Consider the following 23,949-nt stretch of genomic DNA (forward strand, 5'->3'; position numbering starts at 1 on the left):
TGTTTTAATATATGCAAATGAGCCTCTAGGAGCAATGGGGGCGTTGCCGTTACTCCTAGAGGCTCTGCTCTCTCTGCAACTGCCGCGCCCTCTGACTGGGCCAGGTGTAATGATGTTTTCATTGCTTGACCCTGTCAAAGGGCAGTGGGCGTAGCAGTTGCAGAGAGAGCTGAGCCCCCAGGAGTAATGTTAACGCCCCCGTTGCTTCTAGAAGTGTATTTACATATATTAACACTTAATTTTTCTCAACAATATGGTCACATATGAACATGAGACCAAAACAGATGCCTTCAGCTGCCAAGCGCACATGTAACAGGTCAGCCGGTGTCATAGGGACAAACCTGCTGACAGATGCCCTTTAAAAAGTGCCGCTCCCAAAGCATGCTGTGATTTTGAAACACACGCCAAGGAGGAAAAACAACTTAAGGTTTTAAAGTGTCATTATGAAAAAAGCAGCGTTTACAGGGAGTTTTAGAATTTCCCACTGGCCAACCTATAACACCTGGCTGCAGCATATGATGAGATGTTAACCACGTGACCATGTCGACATGCCTTCATTGGAGCAGGAAAGCGTTGGTACCGGAGTAGCACTCTAAGTTTTTGTTATTTTAAACCACTGTGAGCCATCTTTAAACATGTAATGGGGGTTGGAAAACCCCTTTAAGGCTCTGTTCTCATCAGTGTTGTGGTTTCTGATTATAAAGGAAGCTAAAATGCTGTGTTGGGTAGAGGTTGCACTACGTTTTTTCCAGAAGAATAAAAATACTCCTCTGCCCATTTTTGAGGAGTATTTTTACCCGAGGAGTACGAAAGTTGTGGTAATTCAAATACATAATATATACGCCTACACTTGCTCACATCTGCGTTGGATCCTCTGTTGCAGATTCTGTTGAAAGACCAGACAAAAAAAGCAATATATGCAGGACTTTTTTGTCTGGTAAAAAGACAGATCCTGAACGGAAACTGAACAGATCCCATCATAGGTCGGCGGAGTCTGTTCAGCTTCTTTCCTGTCAGTTAGGCCTACATGTTTTTTTTTTTTTTGCTGAACTTTGCAGGATGGAAAAACGTGGGACACTACGCTTTCCCATCCTGCAGAGTTCTGAAAAAAAAAAATATATATATAAAAAAAAATATATATATATATATATATATATATATATATATATATATATATATATATATATATATATATATATATATATATAGGAAAAGAAATCAGGGCAGCACTCCTGGTGGTCGGGTGTGGGTGCCAGCGGCGATAAACACCTTACCTAGGTGTACGATATAGAATAAAGAAGGACACCGCAGCACATCCGTTTGGTGAAAAAAAGTGGGACCCTTTATTCACCTGTGCGACGTTTCGGTCCGCTTACTGGGACGTATTGCTTGAGAATGGTCCCAGTAAGCGGACCGAAACGTCGCACAGGTGAATAAAGGGTCCCACTTTTTTTCACCAAACGGATGTGCTGCGGTGTCCTTCTTTATTCTATATATATATATATAAATAATGAAATCCGGCAGCACTCACTTTAAAGGATTAACCGGTGCACGCGTCTCACCTTGACAATAGGCTTATATAATCTTGAAAAATCAACGCAGCACTCTTCTTGTAAAAAAACGCTGTGTCTTTATTCACACATGTGACACAAAATAGGCAACGCTTCAATCCCCTTGCAGGATCCTTCTCAAGCCAAGAGAAGGATCCTGGAAGGGGATTGAAACGTTGCCTATTTTGTGTCACATGTGTGAATAAAGACACAGCGTTTTTTTACAATGGAACTCCATAGTGACGGATGCCACAGTATTGCATCTGTCTGAGGCGTCCGTTAATGTATACGTTTTTTGTGTACATTAAATGTATCACAAAAACCCAGCCTTGCATGCCCGATCCAGCACTTCTATTTTTGTTGCTCTGCTCATCTAACGGAGCAGAACAACAGAAATAAATAGCGCTGGTGTGAACGTGGCCTAAGAGGTGGATATTTATGCGGGGGAACAATTACTGGTCTAAATAACATCAGGCAATTATAGCCAAGTGATAAAGTCCAGTCCAATATAGTGGATTTAACCCTGTACTTTATCACTTGGCTATATTATCCTGCCTGCACTACACACTGCCCTACATACATCACACACACTACACACATCAGTGTGTGATGTGTTTGTGGTGCAGTGATGATCACACACTGCTGTCATCTTGATGTCCGGGGCTGTTTGTCACCTCTGAGGAGTCCTCTTCAGCTCCTCCGCCGCCATGTTTCCCGGAGTCCTTGTCCAGCGTGCCCGCTTTCCTTACTGTAGAAACTCCGGGGAGCCGGCCCCTCCTCCCATCTCCCGCCAGCTTCCTCTGCTGCTCGGCGCTGTATCGTTCGGGCGCCCGCCAAAACCAACCAATAGCAAAGCTCCTTACTGTATGGAGCTTTGCTAATGGTCATTTCAGGCACAGGCAGCATCATTGCGCATGCCGTTCACAGCGCACCCTGCGCTGATGAATGTGGGTGAAAAGTCTAAGGCGTATTGGTTACACCTTAGACTTTTTCCAGGGAGTAATATGGCCTGAAAAGGCATCAATGACGCTTGTACATGTGTTATTGCAACCTCTAGTGTTAGGTATGATGAAAGATGGACACTGATGTTGCCCAACAGACCACGTTGACTCCTAATGTGGACTATTGGGTTATGCCCTGGATGCAGGGTTATTTTTGTCATTCAAACAAGACAATCAGCGACAGGCTCCAAAGCAGGGTAAGCACTGTATGAGCAGTATCAGTGTATAGACGACATTAGGTGAAACTATTACACTTACCAGGACTTCATAATCTGGGATAGTGTGAGTGCCGAGACCATTTCTATCGAAAGTAACCCTGTAAGTGAAGTTCTGGGTATCTACAGCGTCTATCTGGCCAGTGAACAAGCCGTCATGCATACCACGCAACCGGGCTGTGGAGAAACAGAAGAATGAGACTGACTAGTGCATTACAAAGTCTTCCCTTCTATACTTACTCCTGGAAAACTACATTACCAGCCGCTTAAAAGGAGGTGACATATAGGCATTTTATTGCATTAAAAACCATCTCGGTAAAAGATCTCTATGGGCACAGTGACTGATCACCCCATACGGCTGCCATGTCGGATAATTTCTATGTCTGCAGCTCAGCAAGAGAGGAATCTGTATGGAGTCAACGTGTGTAAGGCGATGCATGAGCTGCCCATACAGAGCCAATCCCTGTTTCTAGGAAGCTGGACAAAGGTAGCACCCTTAAAAGGGTTTTCAAAGACTAACATATTAATGACCACTCCATGAGATAAGTCCTAATTATCAGATTGGTGGGGGCTGGACACCAGCACACCCACCAATAAAATTTTACCTGCTGGTGCGGTTCAAGAAAGTAATTAACGTAGACAGGACTCCCCAGATACAAGAGAATAGGAGCCGAGGTGCAGTACCAGAGAACGGCCACTACACGGTGCACTGAGGTGATCTGACTCCATACATTGTTTACGTCCTGGAACCATAAGTGCAGGTAACAGCTGATCGGCGGGGCGCCGGGTGTCAGTTCCCCACTGATCTCTGATAATGATCAATATTTTAGTCCCACAAAACAATTTTAAAGAATATCCCTACCTGTAACCTTTGTTCCAATTACCAGGGAAAGTGGGATTTCATCTGGAAGGTCTTTGAACTGTGAAACGTCTGCAACCTTCCTCTGCTGGAGAAGCCGGATCTTTTGTCGCTTCTGCTCTAGTGCCGACCTCTCTTCTTCAAAGAATGCAGCAGAGCATCTACAAATAGTATAGAATATTGAACTTTATTACAGCTGTATCCACAAAAAGCAGGATTTCTTAGGACAACTCCTAGAGTACTGCCCCAATAGACAAGAATAGACAACTGCTCCTAGGTCCAAGAATATAACTACTATAATACTGCTCCTAGGTCCAAGAATATAACTACTATAATACTGCTCCTAGGTCCAAGAATATAACTACTATAATACTGCTCCTAGGTCCAAGAATATAACTACTATAATACTGCCTCCTATATACAATAATATAACTACTATAATACTGCTCCTATGTACAAGAATATAACTACTATAATAATGCTCCTATGTACAAGAATATAACTACTATAATACTGCTCCTATGTACAAGAATATAACTACTATAATACTGCTCCTATGTACAAGAATATAACTACTATAATACTGCCTCCTATGTACAAGAATATAACTACTATAATACTGCTCCTATGTACAAGAATATAACTACTATAATACTGCTCCTATGTACAAGAATATAACTACTATAATACTGCTCCTATGTACAAGAATATAACTACTATAATACTGCCTCCTATGTACAAGAATATAACTACTATAATACTGCCTCCTATGTCCAAGAATATAACTACTATAATACTGCCTCCTATGTCCAAGAATATAACTACTATAATACTGCTCCTATGTACAAGACTATAACTACTATAATACTGCTCCTATGTACAAGAATATAACTACTATAATACTGCTCCTATGTACAGGAATATAACTACTATAATACTGCTCCTATGTACAAGAATATAACTACTATAATACTGCTCCTATGTACGAGAATATAACTACTATAATACTGCTCCTATATACAAGAATATAACTACTATAATACTACCTCCTATGTACAAGAATATAACTACTATAATACTACCTCCTATGTACAAGAATATAACTAATATAATACTGATCCTATGTACAAGAATATAACTACTATAATACTGCTCCTATATACAAGAATATAACTACTATAATACTGCTCCTATATACAAGAATATAACTACTATAATACTGCTCCTATGTACAAGAATATAACTACTATAATACTGCTCCTATGTACAAGAATATAACTACTATAATACTGCTCCTATGTACAAGAATATAACTACTATAATACTGCCTCCTATGTACAAGAATATAACTACTATAATACTGCTCCTATGTACAAGAATATAACTACTATAATACTGCTCCTATGTACAAGAATATAACTACTATAATACTGCCTCCTATGTACAAGAATATAACTACTATAATACTGCCTCCTATGTACAGGAATATAACTACTATAATACTGCCTCCTATGAACAAGAATATAACTACTATAATACTGCTCCTATGTACAAGAATATAACTACTATAATACTGCTCCTATGTACAAGAATATAACTACTATAATACTGCCTCCTATGTACAAGAATATAACTACTATAATACTGCTCCTATGTACAAGAATATAACTACTATTATACTGCCTCCTATGTACACGAATATAACTACTATAATACTGCTCCTATGTACAAGAATATAACTACTATAATACTGCCTCCTATGTACAGGAATATAACTACTATAATACTGCCTCCTATGTCCAAGAATATAACTACTATAATACTGGTCCTATGTACAAGAATATAACTACTATAATACTGCTCCTATGTACAAGAATATAACTACTATAATACTGCCTCCTATGTACAAGAATATAACTACTATAATACTGCTCCTATGTACAAGAATATAACTACTATAATACTGCCTCCTATGTACAAGAATATAACTACTATAATACTGCCTCCTATGTACAAGAATATAACTACTATAATACTGCCTCCTATGTACAAGAATATAACTACTATAATACTGCTCCTATGTACAAGACTATAACTACTATAATACTGCTCCTATGTACAGGAATTTAACTATAATACTGCCTCCTATGTACAAGAATATAACTACTATAATACTGCCCCTATGTACAAGAATATAACTACTATAATACTGCCTCCTATGTACAAGAATATAACTACTATAATACTGCCTCCTATGTACAAGAATATAACTACTATAATACTGCCTCCTATGTACAAGAATATAACTACTATAATACTGCTCCTATGTACAGGAATATAACTACTATAATACTGCCTCCTATGTATAAGAATATAACTGCTATAATACTGCTCTTATGTACAAGAATATAACTACTATAATACTGCCCCCTATTAGGGATCGACCGATATTGTTTTTTTAGGGCCGATACCGATAATTTGTCAACTTTCAGGCCGATAGCCGATAATTTATACCGATATTCTGGGTATTTTTATTTTTGAGGAAAAAAATAAATTTCCTACACAAATCTGCTGAAAATTTTAATGTTTATTGTTAACGTGTATTATTATTTTATTTTTTTTGTAAATCTTTTTCATTTATACTTAATATTTTTGTGTTTTTTTTTTTTTTTTTTTTACTAACTTTTAGCCCCCTTAGGGACTAGAACCCTTGTCCCATTCACCCTGATAGATCTCTATCAGAGTGAATAGGATCTCGCACTCTCCCTGCTGCCCTGTGCTCTGTGCACACAGCAGCATGGAGCTGACTATGGCAGCCAGGGCTTCAATAGCGTCCTGGCTGCCATGGTAACCGATCGGAGCCCCAGGCTTACACTGCTGGGGCTCCGATCGGAGGAGCAGGGGAGAGGGGATCCTGTGGCCACTGCCACCAATGATTAGAACTGGGGGGGGCGGGGCGCACTGCGCCACCAATGTTTTTACTATTGGGATGGGGGTGGGGGGCGCACTGCGCCACCAATGACTAATACTAGGGGGCTTGAGGGGGGGGGGGGGGCGCACTGCGCCACCAATGTTTTTACTATTGGGGTGGGGGGCGCACTGCTTGAGGGGGGGGGGGGGCGCACTGCGCCACCAATGAAGATACCTCTCTTTCACATACAGGAGGCGGGAGCTGGCTGCAGAATCACATAGCCGGCTCCCGACCTCTATGAGCGGTAGCTGCGATCCGCGGCACGTAAGAGGTTAACTACCGCGGACCGCAGCTGCCGTTCATAGAGGTCGGGAGCCGGCTATGTGATTCTGCAGCCAGCTCCCGCCTCCTGTATTTGAATTAATGAAAGACTCATCTTCATTGGTGGCGCAGCGGCCACAGCCCCTCCCCTCCTCGTCTTCCGTCCTGTCATTGGAGGCAGCGGCAGAAGCATCACAGGGGGAGGAGACACTGCTTCCTTCTCCCCTGTGCTGCGGAGGGAACACAGAGAGCGCTGAGAGCAGCGCGTTCTGTGTTCCCAATACGTTATCGGTATATCGGCAAAATAGATGCCGATACCGATAACGTTCAAAATCCTCAATATCGGCCGATAATATCGGCCAAACCGATAATCGGTCGATCCCTACCTCCTATGTACAATAATATAACTACTATAATACTGCTCCCATGTACAAGAATATAACTGCTATAATACTGCTCCTATGTACAAGAATATAACTGCTATAATACTGCTCCTATGTACAAGAATATAACTACTATAATACTGCTCCTATGTACAAGAATATAACTACTATAATACTGCCTCCTATGTACAAGAATATAACTACTATAATACTGCGTCCTATGTACAAGAATATAATTACTATAATACTGCTCCTATGTACAAGAATATAACTACTATAATACTGCTCCTATGTACAAGAATATAACTACTATAATACTGCTTCTATGTACAAGAATATAACTACTATAATACTGCTCCTATGTACAAGAATATAACTACTATAATACTGCTCCTATGTACAAGAATATAACTACTATAATACTGCTCCTATGTACAAGAATATAACTACTATAATACTGCTCCTATGTACAAGAATATAACTACTATAATACTGCTCCTATGTACAAGAATATAACTACTATAATACTGCTCCTATGTACAAGAATATAACTACTATAATACTGCTCCTATGTACAAGAATATAACTACTATAATACTGCTCCTATGTACAAGAATATAACTACTATAATACTGCTCCTATGTACAAGAATATAACTACTATAATACTGCTTCTATGTACAAGAATATAACTACTATAATACTGCTCCTATGTACAAGAATATAACTACTATAATACTGCCTCCTATGTACAAGAATATAACTACTATAATACTGCTCTTATGTACAAGAATATAACTACTATAATACTGCTCCTATGTACAAGAATATAACTACTATAATACTGCTCCTATGTACAAGAATATAACTACTATAATACTGCTCCTATGTACAAGAATATAACTACTATAATACTGCTCCTATGTACAAGAATATAACTACTATAATACTGCCTCCTATGTACAAGAATATAACTACTATAATACTGCCTCCTATGTACAAGAATATAACTACTATAATACTGCTCCTATGTACAAGAATATAACTACTATAATACTGCCTCCTATGTACAAGAATATAACTACTATAATACTGCTCCTATGTACAAGAATATAACTACTATAATACTGCCTTCTATGTACAAGAATATAACTACTATAATACTGCCTCCTATGTACAAGAATATAACTACTATAATACTGCCTCCTATGTACAAGAATATAACTACTATAATACTGCTCCTATCTACAAGAATATAACTACTATAATACTGCCTCCTATGTACAAGTATATAACTACTATAATACTGCCTCCTATGTACAAGAATATAACTACTATAATACTGCCTCCTATGTACAAGAATATAACTACTATAATACTGCCTCCTATGTACAAGAATATAACTACTATAATACTGCCTCCTATGTACAAGAATATAACTACTATAATACTGCTCCTATGTACAAGAATATAACTACTATAATACTGCCCCTATGTACAAGAATATAACTACTATAATACTGCTCCTATGTACAAGAATATAACTACTATAATACTGCCTCCTATGTACAAGAATATAACTACTATAATACTGCCTCCTATGTACAAGAATATAACTACTATAATACTGCCTCCTATGTACAAGAATATAACTACTATAATACTGCTCCTATGTACAAGAATATAACTACTATAATACTGCCTCCTATCTACAAGAATATAACTACTATAATACTATATAAAATCTGTTTCTCTTCCGTTCAGTGGGGGACACAGGCATTGACCATGGTTATAGCTATTGCCACTAGGAAGCGACTAAGCAAAAGAAGTGTTAGCTCCTCTGCTCAGCTATATCCCTCCTGCAGACACTAATCAGTTTGTACAAAAGCAGTAGGAGCAGTCAGGAGAAGGCAACAGCAAATAATAAAAATGAAGAAAACCAGAGATGGGGTCCTCCTGAAGAACCAGAAGGACCCATCTAGGAGAACCAGTAATGTACATACAGGGTGGGAGCTGTGCCCCCCAATGAACGGAAGAGAAACAGATTTTACGACAAGTACAAAAATCTAGTTTTCTCATCCGTATCATTGGGGGACACAGTCTTGACCTGTTCCAGAGCAGTCCCCGGGGTGGGTCATAAATGAAGAAGCCATCAGAGGACCGCTTTCTGCAAAACTCTACCCCCAAGAGAAGTGTCAGAAGATGCAAAGGTGGGCACTCTGTAAAACTTGGAAAAAAGTGTGCCCAGACGACCAGGCAGCCGCCCTGCACCCCTGAAGGGCCGAAGCCCCATGATGTACTGCCCAACCATTGCCCGAGCAAAATGAGCTGTAACCCGGAAGGGTGGAGCCCGGTCACTGATGCGGTACGCTTCCACCATGGCCAAACAAATCCATTGGGAAATGGAAACTTTGGAAACAGCCAGCCCTCGTCTCGGTCCCTCCAGAATGATGAATAATGAATCTGTCCGTCGGAAAGAGGACATGTGAAACAGAAAGATGCGAATCCAAACCAGATGCCCGCTGATGAAGGGCGTCCGACAGGCAAGAGCCGCTAGATCCGACACCCTACAGATGGCAACTACTCGCCCTGTGAAAGAGAAGAAGTAGAAAAGGCTGATGCGGCTCAGAAGGGAACCAGCCCCTAGGGGTGACAACAAGGACAGTACGACCGCTCTACCCGGGGAGGGGAGTCATATAGACAACCCACATATGCAAACTGAATAAGTGCATACCCAAAACTACACGGAGGCAACGCTGATGCTGTCACCGTAGTAGAAGGTAGAGGCAATGGGAGCCCGCGCCCTAGAAAGCGTCAGGTTATACCATGCACCGAAAGCCGTACTAATTCCCACGAAGAAGTGAGCAAACCCATACATATAAGGCCTGGAGGATCTATCGGTGATGGCAGAACATGAGCACAGCGCCACCTGTGATGAGGAAATGTAGGCACAATCACAGCTACAACTAGCGAGAAGGTTCCACCCCTAGAAGGGGGACGATGAACCAGAAATACTCCCCCTGGGACGGAGTCACACAGTAGGGGCACGGAACAAGAGTAGCCATAGAATCTATGGCCAGTGCAAAGCTGCCTCATAGGGGGGAGGCCATAGCCCAACTATGGTTTCCAGGACCAGAGGGAAGGCCCCCACTGAGAATGAGCAGTAAACACCCAGAATATGGTGCTAGCGCCATCCTCCACTTCAGGAGCAAGGAAACTGACAAGCTGCGCATCTGTTCCAGCTACTGACAGAGAATGGATGTCGATTGTGTTGAGTCCACAGCCTGGCAGCTACCGTCCCACCTAAGAAAGACGGAAAATGCGTAGAGCATCACTTCGCTGACTGAAGAGGGAAACCCGACACAATCCACGGGGAGTGTAGGGAAACTACTGGTACTACGGGGAGTGTAGGGAAACTACTGGTACTACGGGGAGTGTAGGGAAACTACTGGTACTACGGGGAGTGTAGGGAAACTACTGGTACTACGGGGAGTGTAGGGAAACTACTGGTACTACGGGGAGTGTAGGGAAACTACTGGTACTACGGGGAGTGTAGGGAAACTACTGGTACTACGGGGAGTGTAGGGAAACTACTGGTACTACGGGGAGTGTAGGGAAACTACTGGTACTACGGGGAGTGTAGGGAAACTACTGGTACTACGGGGAGTGTAGGGAAACTACTGGTACTACGGGGAGTGTAGGGAAACTACTGGTACTACGGGGAGTGTAGGGAAACTACTGGTACTACGGGGAGTGTAGGGAAACTACTGGTACTACGGGGAGTGTAGGGAAACTACTGGTACTACGGGGAGTGTAGGGAAACTACTGGTACTACGGGGAGTGTAGGGAAACTACTGGTACTACGGGGAGTGTAGGGAAACTACTGGTACTACGGGGAGTGCAAGCACTACTGGTACTACGGGGAGTGCAAGCACTACTGGTACTACGGGGAGTGCAAGCACTACTGGTACTACGGGGAGTGCAAGCACTACTGGTACTACGGGGAGTGCAAGCACTACTGGTACTACGGGGAGTGCAAGCACTACTGGTACTACGGGGAGTGCAAGCACTACTGGTACTACGGGGAGTGCAAGCACTACTGGTACTACGGGGAGTGCAAGCACTACTGGTACTACGGGGAGTGCAAGCACTACTGGTACTACGGGGAGTGCAAGCACTACTGGTACTACGGGGAGTGCAAGCACTACTGGTACTACGGGGAGTGCAAGCACTACAGGTACTACGGGGAGTGCAAGCACTACTGGTACTACAACTACTCCACCGATAGAAGGAGGGTAATGCTACCGGATCTACAGTATGCAATTGTGGTGCCACTAATCCACCTATAGAAGGGGAAAACAGAAAGGACAGAGGACAACCAGTATAAGTGCAATTACTCCGCCTGCGGAGGGGGTAATGCAACAGGACGTATGGTATTCAGCGGAAGTGCAGTTACCTGCCCAATGAAGGAGGGTAATGCAATAGCATTAGTAGAGCAACTACTCTATACAAAGAGGGTAATACCACAAAATGTACAGTATACAGAGCAAGTGCAAATACTCCTATTACGGAAGGAGAGGAATGCTAGCAGAAGCATAGCATCCAGTGATAGTGCAACTTCTCCGCCATGGAAGGAGGGTAGTGCTACAGGACTTCTGGTATCCCGTGGTGGTGCAAATAGTCTGCCTATGGAAGGAGAACAATGCTACCTGAAGTACAGGAGCCCACCGAAGGTGCCAATACTCTGCCTAAGAAATGTGCAAACACACCGTCCTTTAAAAAAGGAGGTTAATGCTACCGGTCGAACGGTACCCATTGGAATTGCAATTACTCCGCCCATGGGAGGAGAGTAAAGCTACCGGCTGTACCATGTCCAAAGTTAGTGGCACTACTCCGCCTATGGAAAGAGAATAATGGAATGGACTGTACGGTACCCCATGGAAGTGCTATTACCCTGTCTTTGGAAGAAGGGTAATGGTACAGGCTATACAGTACCCAATGGAAGTGCAAGTACTCCGCCTAAGGAGGAAGTGTAACGCTACCGACTGTACGGTATCCAGTGCAAATGCAAATTACTCCGCCTATGAAAAGGAGTGTGATGCTACAGGTAGTACAGCATCCAATGTAAGTGCAATTACTCCACCTATGGAAGGAGGGTGATGCCATAAGCTGCACGGTATCCAGTGCAACAGCAATTACTCCGCCTTATCAGGGCTCCAGATGGCAACCAAAATGGTCGCCAACGCGACTAAGAATTTACAAATTGCGACAAGACTTTTTAGTCTTGTCGCCATTTGCGACTAGACCCGCCGCCGCAGCTCTGCAGTTGAATACAGCGGCGAGCACAGGAGAAGACAGTTCTCTGCCCTGCCGCCGATGCTGTTCTTCTCAGCAACGCAGAGGAGAAGGAGTCTCTCCCTCCCCCTGTGCTGCTGCTGCCGCCAATGAGAAGAGAGACGGGAGGAGGAGGGGAGGGGCTGTGGCCACTGCGCCACCAATGAAGATAACTGACCTCTTATTACAAATACAGGAGGCGGGTGCCGGAATCAAATAGCCGGCACCGGACCTCTATGACAGGGAGCTGCGGTACTTGAGGGGTTAACTGCAGCGGATCGCAGCTCCCTGTCATAGAGGTCGGCTGCTGGCTATTTGATTCCGGCACCCACCTCCTGTATTTGTATTAACAGGTCAGTAATCTTCATTGGTGGCGCAGTGCGCACCCCCCCCACCCCCCAGTATAATAAACATTGGTGGCACAGGGGGCAGTGCCAATGAGGGTTAAAAAATAAAATAAATATTAACTCACCTCCTTTAATTGATCGCGTAGCTGCCGGTCTCCTGTTCTTTCTTCAGGATTTTTTATATATTTTTTTAACCCTCAATTGACCTTCTACTAAGCATTCTGTATTTAAAGAATGCTATTATCTCCCCTTATAACCATGTTATAAGGGAAAATAATACAGTGAAAAGACTGTCATCCTAGCAACCGTGCGTGAAAATCGCACCGCATCCGCACTTGCTTGCACAATATAGAGCATGCTGCAATTTTCACGCAATGCACAAGTGATGCGTGAAAATCACCGCTCATGTGCACAGCCCCATAGAAGTGAAAGGGTCCGGATTCAGTGCGGGTGCAATGCGTTCACCTCACGCATTGCACCCGCGCAGAAATCTCGCCCATGTGAAAGGGGCCTAAGGGTGAATAGGACAAGGGTTCCAGCCCCTAAGGGGGCTAATAGTAAGTAAAAAAAAAAACACAAACACTAAGGCTACTTTCACACTTGCGGCAGTGTGATCCGGCAAGCAGTTCCGTCGTCGGAACTGCCCGCCGGATCCGCCGATCTGGATGTGACTGAAAGCATTTGTGAGACGCAGCCGGATGCGGATCCATCTCACAAATGCATTGCAAGAACGAATCCATCTCTCTGCTTGTCATGCGCAGACCGGAAGGACAGATCTGGCATTCCGGTATTTTGAATGCCGGATCTGGCACGAATACATTCCAATGGGGAAAAATGCCGGATCCGCCATTCAGGCAAGTCTTCAGTTTTTTTCGCCAGAGATAAAACCGTAGCATGCTGCGGTTTTATCTTTTGCCTGATCAGTCAAAATGACTGAACTGAAGACATCCTGATGCATCCTGAACGGATTACTCTCCATTCAGAATGCATGGGGATATGCCTGATCAGTTCTTTTCCGGTATTCAGCCCCTGTGACGGAACTCTATGCCCCAAATGAAAAACGCTAGTGTGAAAGTACCCTAAAATACTAAGTTTAAATCCCCCTCTTTCCCAATTTTACATATAAAATATATAAACAATAAATAAATAAACATATTACATAGCGCTGCATCCGAAAAGTCCAAACTATTAAATTATTAAAAAATATTTCCTATGCGGTGAGCGCCCTAACAGACATAAATAAATAAAAACTATGCGATTTGCCATTTTTTAGTCACCTTGTCCCCCCAAAAAATAGGATAGGACTGTTCTATTATGGGCCGAACGTTTCATAAAATGCGAAATGCACGCTGCTTTTTTGGGTGTTTTTTTTTTTTTTTGTGGTATAAAGTATCGCAATACTTTTTTATGGTGACGAAAGCGAATCAAAATTTTTGTATCGAAACAACCCTACGCTGATCTGATCGGCGTTGCGTTGTTACGATACCAAAATTTTGATTCGGTTTCAATTTGGCTCCTAAATTTTTCAGTTCAGGAGCCAATGGCTACTAGGTATTTTTTTTTTTGTCTGGAGCACTGCATATGGAAGGAGGTAATGCTACAGGTAGTACAGCATCGAGTGCAAGTGCAATTACTCCACCTATGGAAGGAGGGTGATGCTATAAGCTGATCAGTATCCAGTGCAGGTGCAGTTACTTTGCCTTTTACAGAAGGAGGATAATGCTACAGGCTGCACGGTACCCATTGGAAGTACAATTACTCCGCCTTTTGTGAAAGGAGGGTAATGCTACAGGCTGCACGGCATCCAGAGCACGTGCAATTACTCCGCCTATGGAAGGAGGCCATGATTGTGCAACTACTCCACCAATAGACTTTTTTTTTTTTTATATATACAGCTCAATTCTAACCAAACAGACCTAAGGGAACTGCACCCACATCCATCTGTACTAATAACCAGCACCGCAAGCCTCAGCAGAGAGCCCAGAAGCACCTTCCTCAGCACAGTGGCACTGAGGCAAGGAAGGGGTTAAGCAGAAGGCAGTGGCGGAGCTTATTGGCAGCTGGTGGGACTAGAGCAATTACTACACCAGGTTGGACTCTCATCAACAACACATCCTTTCTTAGGCCTCATGCACAGGGCCGTTGTTTTAGTCCGCAACCGAGTCGCAGTTTTTGCGGCTTGGATGCGGACCCATTCACTTCAATGGGGCCGCAAAAGATGCGTACTCCGTTACGTGGTCCGCGAAAAAAATATAACTTGTCCTATTCTTGTCCGCGTTTTGCGGACAAGAATAGGCAGATCTATTAATGGCTGTCCGTGTTTTGCGGATCCGCAATTTGCGGACCGCAAAACACACAACGGTCGTGTGCATGAGGCCTTAGGAGACAACCTAATAACACACTGAGCTACTGGAGAAAGTCTGGGAATAAGCAGAAGTCTCTCCCCCCAGGGAAGGGACACCTGCCGAAACGGAGGCAAGTAGGCCTCCATGGGGGATATTCACATGAAAAAAACCTGAGGAGGAGAGGGAGGAGGAATGGGGGCCTTAAAGAATGAGAGAATACTCACCCGTCTGGCGTTTTCTGCCCCCCTGGCTCCAGCCGGGTCACCAGCTTCAGTGCGTTACCCCTTGGTGAGGGTAGCTACACTGGTAACAGAAGGGACTTTGGCAGAGACCGGACTTGGTGACCCGAATGTTTTTTTTTTAATATAAAATATATTACCATCCAAAGGTTATTCCATCATGAAATAAAGATTAGTTTTTTAATTATGTAGAATAAGGCTGTACGTGGACTCCCATATTGTTGAATGGATTAGGCAGTGGCTGAGGGACAGACAACAGAGGGTTGTAGTCAATGGAGTATATTCAGACCAAGGTCTTGTTACCAGTGGGGCACCTCAGGGATCTGTTCTGGGACCCATATTGTTTAATATCTTTATCAGTGAAATTGCAGAAGGCCTCGATGGTAAGGTGGGTCTTTTTGCTGATGACACAAAGATTTGTAACAGGGTTGATGTTCCTGGAGGGATACACTGAATGGAAAAGGACTTAAGAAAACTAGAGGAATGGTCAAAAATCTGGCAACTAAAATGTAATGTTGATAAGTGCAAGATAATGCACCTGGGGCGTAAAAACCCAAGAGCAGAATATAAAATCAGTGACACAGTCCTAACCTCAGTGTCTGAGGAAAGGGATTTAGGGGTCATTATTTCAGAAGACTTAAAGGTAGGCAGACAGTGTCATAGAGCAGCAGGAAATGCTAGCAGAATGCTGGGGTGTATAGGGAGAGGCATTACCAGTATGCCGCTCTACAGAGCACTAGTGAGACCTCATTTGGAGTATTGTGCGCAGTACTGGAGACCATATCTCCAGAAGGATACTGATACTTTGGAGAGAGTTCAGAGAAGAGCTACTAAACTAGTACATGGATTGCAGGATAAAACTTACCAGGAAAGATTAAAGGACCTTAACATGTATAGCTTGGAAGAAAGGCGAGACAGAGGGGAGATGAGAGAAACTGCTAAATACATAAAGGGAATCAACAAGGTAAAAGAGGAGAGAATATTTAAAAGAAAAAAAACTGCTACAAGAGGACATAGTGTTAAATTAGAGGGGCAAAGGTTTAACAGTAATATCAGGAAGTATTACTTTACTGAGAGAGTAGTGGATGCATGGAATAGCCTTCCTGCAGAAGTGGTAGCTGCAAATACAGTGGAGGAGGTTAAGCATGCATGGGATAGGCATAAGGCCATCCTTCATATAAGATAGGGCCGGGGGCTATCCATAGTACTCAGTGTATTGGGCAGACTAGATGGGCCAAATGGGTCTTATCTGCCGACACATTCTATGTTTCTATATGTGTAATTTTTTTGGTAAATAAATTCCATTAATCCATTTACAATGTCATGCTCTTCCAGGGGTTTTTGTAAGATTATTGGGCAGTTTCTCTGCCTACAAGATATTATCACAGATGCTTGGTTTACTTTTGCAGTTCTCAAAACTGAATTTGACTCAGCAGAGATCATATGCCTCTTCTTAACAGCAAAAATGTTATAACATGAACAGAGTTGAGAAAAAGACCTTAATCCTAACTTCTACAAACCTATGAATGCAGAATCAACCTAATCAAACTAATATGAAAAGTTGTTATTCTAAAAATCTTCATCTACTTGCATATTATAAGTTATACCAGCAAGAATTTGTCTTTATGTAGAAAACTATGATTTAAAATCAAGCCTTACTGACTAGTGATTTAAATCGTGATATAAATCAAAACTACCCTGCGGGAGACAGAGGCTTTTACAGGAACCTCTGGTCCTCCTTGCCTTCTGGAGACCAGGAAAGTGCAGCGGGCTTGGGGACCCCCTGAACTCCCGTCTCCTGGGTGGAAAGCAGGCAGCTTGGAGACTGCCCACAGCCCAGCTAAAGGAAAGAAAAAAAAAATTCAGCAGACCTGCAAAGCAGGGAGGTCTGCCTCCTACAGACACTAAGCTAAAACGGATTAGCTCAGTGTCTGCAGGAGGGATATAGCTGAGAGGAGGAGAGAACACTTATTTTTTTTTGCTTAGTTTCGCCTCCTAGTGGCAAAAGCTATACCCAAGGTCAAGACTGTGTGCTCCAATTATACGGATGAAAAATAACTACGATAATACTGCCTCCTATGTACAAGAATATAACTACTATAATACTGCCTCCTATGTACAAGAATATAATTACTATAATACTGCCTCCTATGTACAAGAATATAACTACTATAATACTGCCTCCTATGTACAAGAATATAACTACTATAATACTGCTCCTATGTACAAGAATATAACTACTATAATACTGCTCCTGTGTACAAGAATATAACTACTATAATACTGCCTCCTATGTACAAGAATATAACTACTATAATACTGCCTCCTATGTACAAGAATATAACTACTATAATACTGCCTCCTATGTACAAGAATATAACTACTATAATACTGCTCCTATGTACAAGAATATAACTACTATAATACTGCTCCTGTGTACAAGAATATAACTACTATAATACTGCCTCCTATGTACAAGAATATAACTACTATAATACTGCCTCCTATGTACAAGAATATAACTACTATAATACTGCTCCTATGTACAAGAATATAACTACTATAATACTGCTCCTATGTACAAGAATATAACTACTATAATACTGCCTCCTATGTACAAGAATATAACTACTATAATACTGCCTCCTATGTACAAGAATATAACTACTATAATACTGCTCCTATGTACAAGAATATAACTACTATAATACTGCTCCTATGTACAAGAATATAACTACTATAATACTGCCTCCTATGTACAAGAATATAACTACTATAATACTGCTCCTATGTACAAGAATATAACTACTATAATACTGCTCCTATGTACAAGACTATAACTACTATAATACTGCCTCCTATGTACAAGAATATAACTACTATAATACTGCTCCTATGTACAGTAATATAACTACTATAATACTGCTCCTATGTACAAGAATATAACTACTATAATACTGCTCCTATGTACAAGAATATAACTACTATAATACTGCTCCTATGTACAAGAATGTAACTACTATAATACTGCTCCTATGTACAAGAATATAACTACTATAATACTGCTCCTATGTACAAGAATATAACTACTATAATACTGCTCCTATGTACAAGAATATAACTACTATAATACTGCCCCTATGTACAAGTATATAACTACTATAATACTGCCTCCTATGTACAAGAATATTACTATAATACTGCCTCCTATGTACAAGAATATAACTGCTATAATACTGCTCCTATGTACAAGAATATAACTACTATAATACTGCTCCTATGTACAAGAATATAACTACTATAATACTGCCCCTATGTACAAGTATATAACTACTATAATACTGCCTCCTATGTACAAGAATATTACTATAATACTGCCTCCTATGTACAAGAATATAACTACTATAATACTGCCCCTATGTACAAGAATATAACTACTATAATACTGCCCCTATATACAAGAATATAACTACTATAATACTGCCTCCTATGTACAAGAATATAACTACTATAATACTGCTCCTATGTACAAGAATATAACTACTATAATACTGCCTCCTATGTACAAGAATATAACTAATATAATACTGCCTCCTATGTACAAGAGTATAACTACTATAATACTGCTCATATGTACAAGAATATAACTACTATAATACTGCTCCTATGTACAAGAATATAACTACTATAATACTGCTTCTATGTACAAGACTATAACTACTATATTACTGCCTCCTATGTACAAGAATATAACTACTATAATACTGCTCCTATGTACAAGAATATAACTACTATAATACTGCTCCTATGTACAAGGATATAACTACTATAATACTGCTCCTATGTACAAGAATATAACTACTATAATACTGCCCCTATGTATAAGAATATAACTACTATAATACTGCCCCTATGTACAAGTATATAACTACTATAATACTGCCCCTATGTACAAGAATATAACTACTATAATACTGCTCCTATGTACAAGGATATAACTACTATAATACTGCTCCTATGTATAAGAATATAACTACTATAATACTGCCCCTATGTATAAGAATATAACTACTATAATACTGCCCCTATGTACAAGTATATAACTACTATAATACTGCCTCCTATGTACAAGAATATTACTATAATACTGCCTCCTATGTACAAGAATATAACTACTATAATATTGCCCCCTATGTACAAGAATATAACTACTATAATACTGCCCCTATGTACAAGAATATAACTACTATAATACTGCCCCTATATACAAGAATATAACTACTATAATACTGCCTCCTATGTACAAGAATATAACTACTATAATACTGCTCCTATCTACAAGAATATAACTACTATAATACTGCCTCCTATGTACAAGAATATAACTAATATAATACTGCCTCCTATGTACAAGAGTATAACTACTATAATACTGCTCCTATGTACAAGAATATAACTACTATAATACTGCTTCTATGTACAAGGATATAACTACTATAATACTGCTTCTATGTACAAGAATATAACTACTATAATACTGCTCCTATGTACAAGAATATAACTACTATAATACTGCTCCTATGTACAAGAATATAACTACTATAATACTGCCTCCTATGTACAAGAATATAACTACTATAATACTGCTCCTATGTACAAGAATATAACTACTATAATAGTGCCTCCTATGTACAAGAATATAACTACTATAATACTGCTCCTATGTACAAGAATATAACTACTATAATAGTGCCTCCTATGTACAAGAATATAACTACTATAATAGTGCCTCCTATGTACAAGAATATAACTACTATAATACTGCCTCCTATGTACAAGAATATAACTACTATAATACTGCCTCCTATGTACAAGAATATACTACTATAATACTGCTCCTATGTACAAGAATATAACTACTATAATACTGCCTCCTATGTACAAGAATATAACTACTATAATACTGCTCCTATGTACAAGAATATAACTACTATAATACTGCTCCTATGTACAAGAATATAACTACTATAATACTGCCTCCTATGTACAAGAATATAACTACTATAATACTGCTCCTATGTACAAGAATATAACTACTATAATACTGCCTCCTATGTACAAGAATATAACTACTATAATACTGCCTCCTGTGTACAAGAATATAACTACTATAATACTGCTCCTATGTACAAGAATATAACTACTATAATACTGCCCCCTATGTACAAGAATATAACTACTATAATACTGCCTCCTATGTACAAGAATATAACTACTATAATACTGCCTCCTATGTACAAGAATATACTACTATAATACTGCTCCTATGTACAAGAATATAACTACTATAATACTGCTCCTATGTACAAGAATATAACTACTATAATACTGCCTCCTATGTACAAGAATATAACTACTATAATACTGCCTCCTGTGTACAAGAATATAACTACTATAATACTGCTCCTATGTACAAGAATATAACTACTATAATACTGCCCCCTATGTACAAGAATATAACTACTATAATACTGCCTCCTATGTACAAGAATATAACTACTATAATACTGCCTATGTACAAGAATATAACTACTATAATACTGCCTCCTATGTACAAGAATATAACTACTATAGTACCGCCTCCTATGTACAAGAATATAACTACTATAATACTGCTCCTATGTACAAGAATATAACTACTATAATACTGCTTCTATGTACAAGAATATAACTACTATAATACTGCTCCCTATGTACAAGAATATAACTACTATAATACTGCTCCTATGTACAAGAATATAACTACTATAATACTGCTCCTATGTACAAGAATATAACTACTATAATACTGCTCCTATGTACAAGAATATAACTACTATAATACTGCCTCCTGTGTACAAGAATATAACTACTATAATACTGCTCCTATGTACAAGAATATAACTACTATAATACTGCCCCCTATGTACAAGAATATAACTACTATAATACTGCCTCCTATGTACAAGAATATAACTACTATAATACTGCCTCCTAAGTACAAGACTATAACTACTATAATACTGCCTCCTATGTACAAGAATATAACTACTATAGTACCGCCTCCTATGTACAAGAATATAACTACTATAATACTGCCTGTATGTACAAGAATATAACTACTATAATACTGCCTCCTATGTACAAGAATATAACAGCTTTAATGTTGCCCCTAGTGCGAGGCTCTGTATGGCTCCTTGCAGTACATATACTTAGTGCAGCACTGTATTCCACCCTGTGACGGCACAGACATTCGCACTTATCCACGTGTATCTTGCCTCACGCTCCTTTGTTCACCAAGCAGTTGGTGCTGAGACTTTAGCAAATTACCTTCGAGGTTTTCCCATCAGTCGTCGAATTTTTCCCCATTCTACTCTGGTGAGTTTTCTTGTCTTAAGATTTGGAAAAGATTCTTTTAGGCAAACACAGAAATCATTATCCCCCTCAAAAAGAGGCCTGAAATGGAGAAAGAGAGGAAAAATATCAAAATGTAAAAAATTATATATATATATATATATATATATATATATATACTGTACGATTGTGCCCTGAGGTAAAGCAGACATCATGCACGGAAGAATATATGATGTCGGCTGTAAGATGACTGCGTAGTAACCTCTGTTTAATCTTATGAATTTTTGTGAAAAAAAATAAAAATATAAAAAATAAATAAAAATCAACAGCAAAGGAATCGTTTTTTGGCACTCACTTGTCAATATTGGAATAAAACCACTCGTATATACACCATTTATGCGCCTTGGGGAGTTTCAGTAGATTCCGGAGCCTGTAGCCTATTTTCTGCGAGGCTTTTTTCACCGGTGTGGTTGTGGCGGCTGCTAACTTCTAAAACAGAAAAAGGGAGCAACTTTCAATGTAAAACAAAGAAATATAGTAAAAAAATCCCACATACAAACGGTAAACTAAGGCCTCTTTCACACGCCTGTGAGGACGTCTGTGACGAGACGGGCAGTGGTTCACCAGTGAAGGATCCGTATTCCACGGACACTGCTAGGCTGAGAATTAATTTCAAGGGCGTCTCCTAACGATGGTCCGTGATAATCGCTGACAGAACACGGATTGCATCAAGGCCCATAGACTATGATGTGCGTGAGGGATCCGTGACGTGTGAATGGACCTTAAGGTGAATTGTTACATGAGGAGTCATGGAGACCACGGACAGTACACGTCAGAGTCACCGATGTGTGAAAGAGATTTAGAGGGTTTTTTCCGGAATTTTTATATTGATGACCTATCCTCAGGATAGGTCATCAATATCCGATTGGTGGGGGTCTGACAATCAGCTGCACTTTGTGAGGGCTTGTGCCTCTCCCTAGGCCAAGTGACATCACGTTCATCGGTCACATGGGTTAGTCGCAGCTCAGCCCTCATTCAGTTGCGATACCAAGCACAGCCACTAGCAAATTGAGGTCGCTGTGCTTGGTCAGCTGTCAGGAGCGCCAGTCAGCGCCGCGGTATACTCAAACTGCTGATTGCTAAGGGTCCGACTCACATTTCCGCCTATCTCATATTGATGACCTATACTGAGGATAGGTGATCAATATGGAAATCCCAGAAAACCCCTGAAGCTCTATTCTGCTTCCTTCGTAGTGGTCGTGGCTCTATAATTAATCCTCTAATGAACACGTCTTTTGTGGCCCCCTAAATATGACCTTTTTTTTCCAATCTGCATTTTGGCCTTTATAACGTCCACTATCAAATCGCCAGCAACAGCTTCCCATCGACTCTTGAAGTGCATTACCCTTTAAAGTGAAAGGCTAAAATAGCGCACCCTTTGTTCTCTTAGCGTTGTTCACAGAGGCACATCAGTGGATCTAAGAGTTTGTAAATGCATCAAGGAAGACAGTTGTGGCCCTGTCCACAGTCCAGGTCGGAAAAAAACATGGCGTCGACAGAAACAGGATTTTTAGAACGGGGGTGTCACGTGACCAGATCCCTATGCAGCCGGTTCAAGCAACTTTAGGACGTTAAGTTTATTACAAATTTCCTCCTACAGTTGTGTTATGTGTAAACAAGGCGGCTTTGCCTGAGCTGCTGGGTATTGGAAAACCCCTTTAAGGCCAGGGACATATTGGCAGCCGAGGGGTTAACCCCTTCCCGACATGTGACGTACTATTACGTGTCCAAGCACAGCGGGTGCCATAGCAACGCAGTGCCTGCGGCTAATGTCTACGACCGGCATTAATGCCGTTCGCGAACATTTAACCCCTCAGATGCCGTAGTCAAACCTGACCACGGCATCTGAGCGCGCTGAAAACCGGAAGCGTGCGCTTCAGGTTATGCTCCGGCTCCCCCCATGTGGTGATAGGAGCAGTCGGAGCGTGTGTGCAGAAGCCCCTGTCTTTGTGAATGACAGGAGTCTGCTGCATAGTATTTCCTATGGGGCTC

General features: G+C 40.9%; 1 protein-coding gene across 2 annotated transcripts in view; it reads right to left on the minus strand.

Moving 5' to 3' along the window:
• The window catches only part of LIN9 (lin-9 DREAM MuvB core complex component), a 64,407-nt gene that overhangs the window by 22,728 nt on the left and 17,730 nt on the right, over positions 1-23,949 (minus strand). For both annotated transcript variants that reach the window (XM_040430588.1, XM_040430587.1), the window contains 4 exons: positions 22,253-22,386; positions 21,874-21,999; positions 3,629-3,786; positions 2,810-2,943 (listed from right to left, as the gene is read on the minus strand). In XM_040430588.1, coding sequence (XP_040286522.1) covers positions 2,810-2,943; positions 3,629-3,786; positions 21,874-21,999; positions 22,253-22,386 — 552 coding nt within the window. The remainder of the gene's footprint in view (positions 1-2,809; positions 2,944-3,628; positions 3,787-21,873; positions 22,000-22,252; positions 22,387-23,949) is intronic.

The sequence above is a fragment of the Bufo bufo genome, chromosome 4 (assembly GCF_905171765.1).
Source record: "Bufo bufo chromosome 4, aBufBuf1.1, whole genome shotgun sequence".
In the NCBI taxonomy this organism is placed as follows: Eukaryota; Metazoa; Chordata; class Amphibia; order Anura; family Bufonidae; genus Bufo; species Bufo bufo.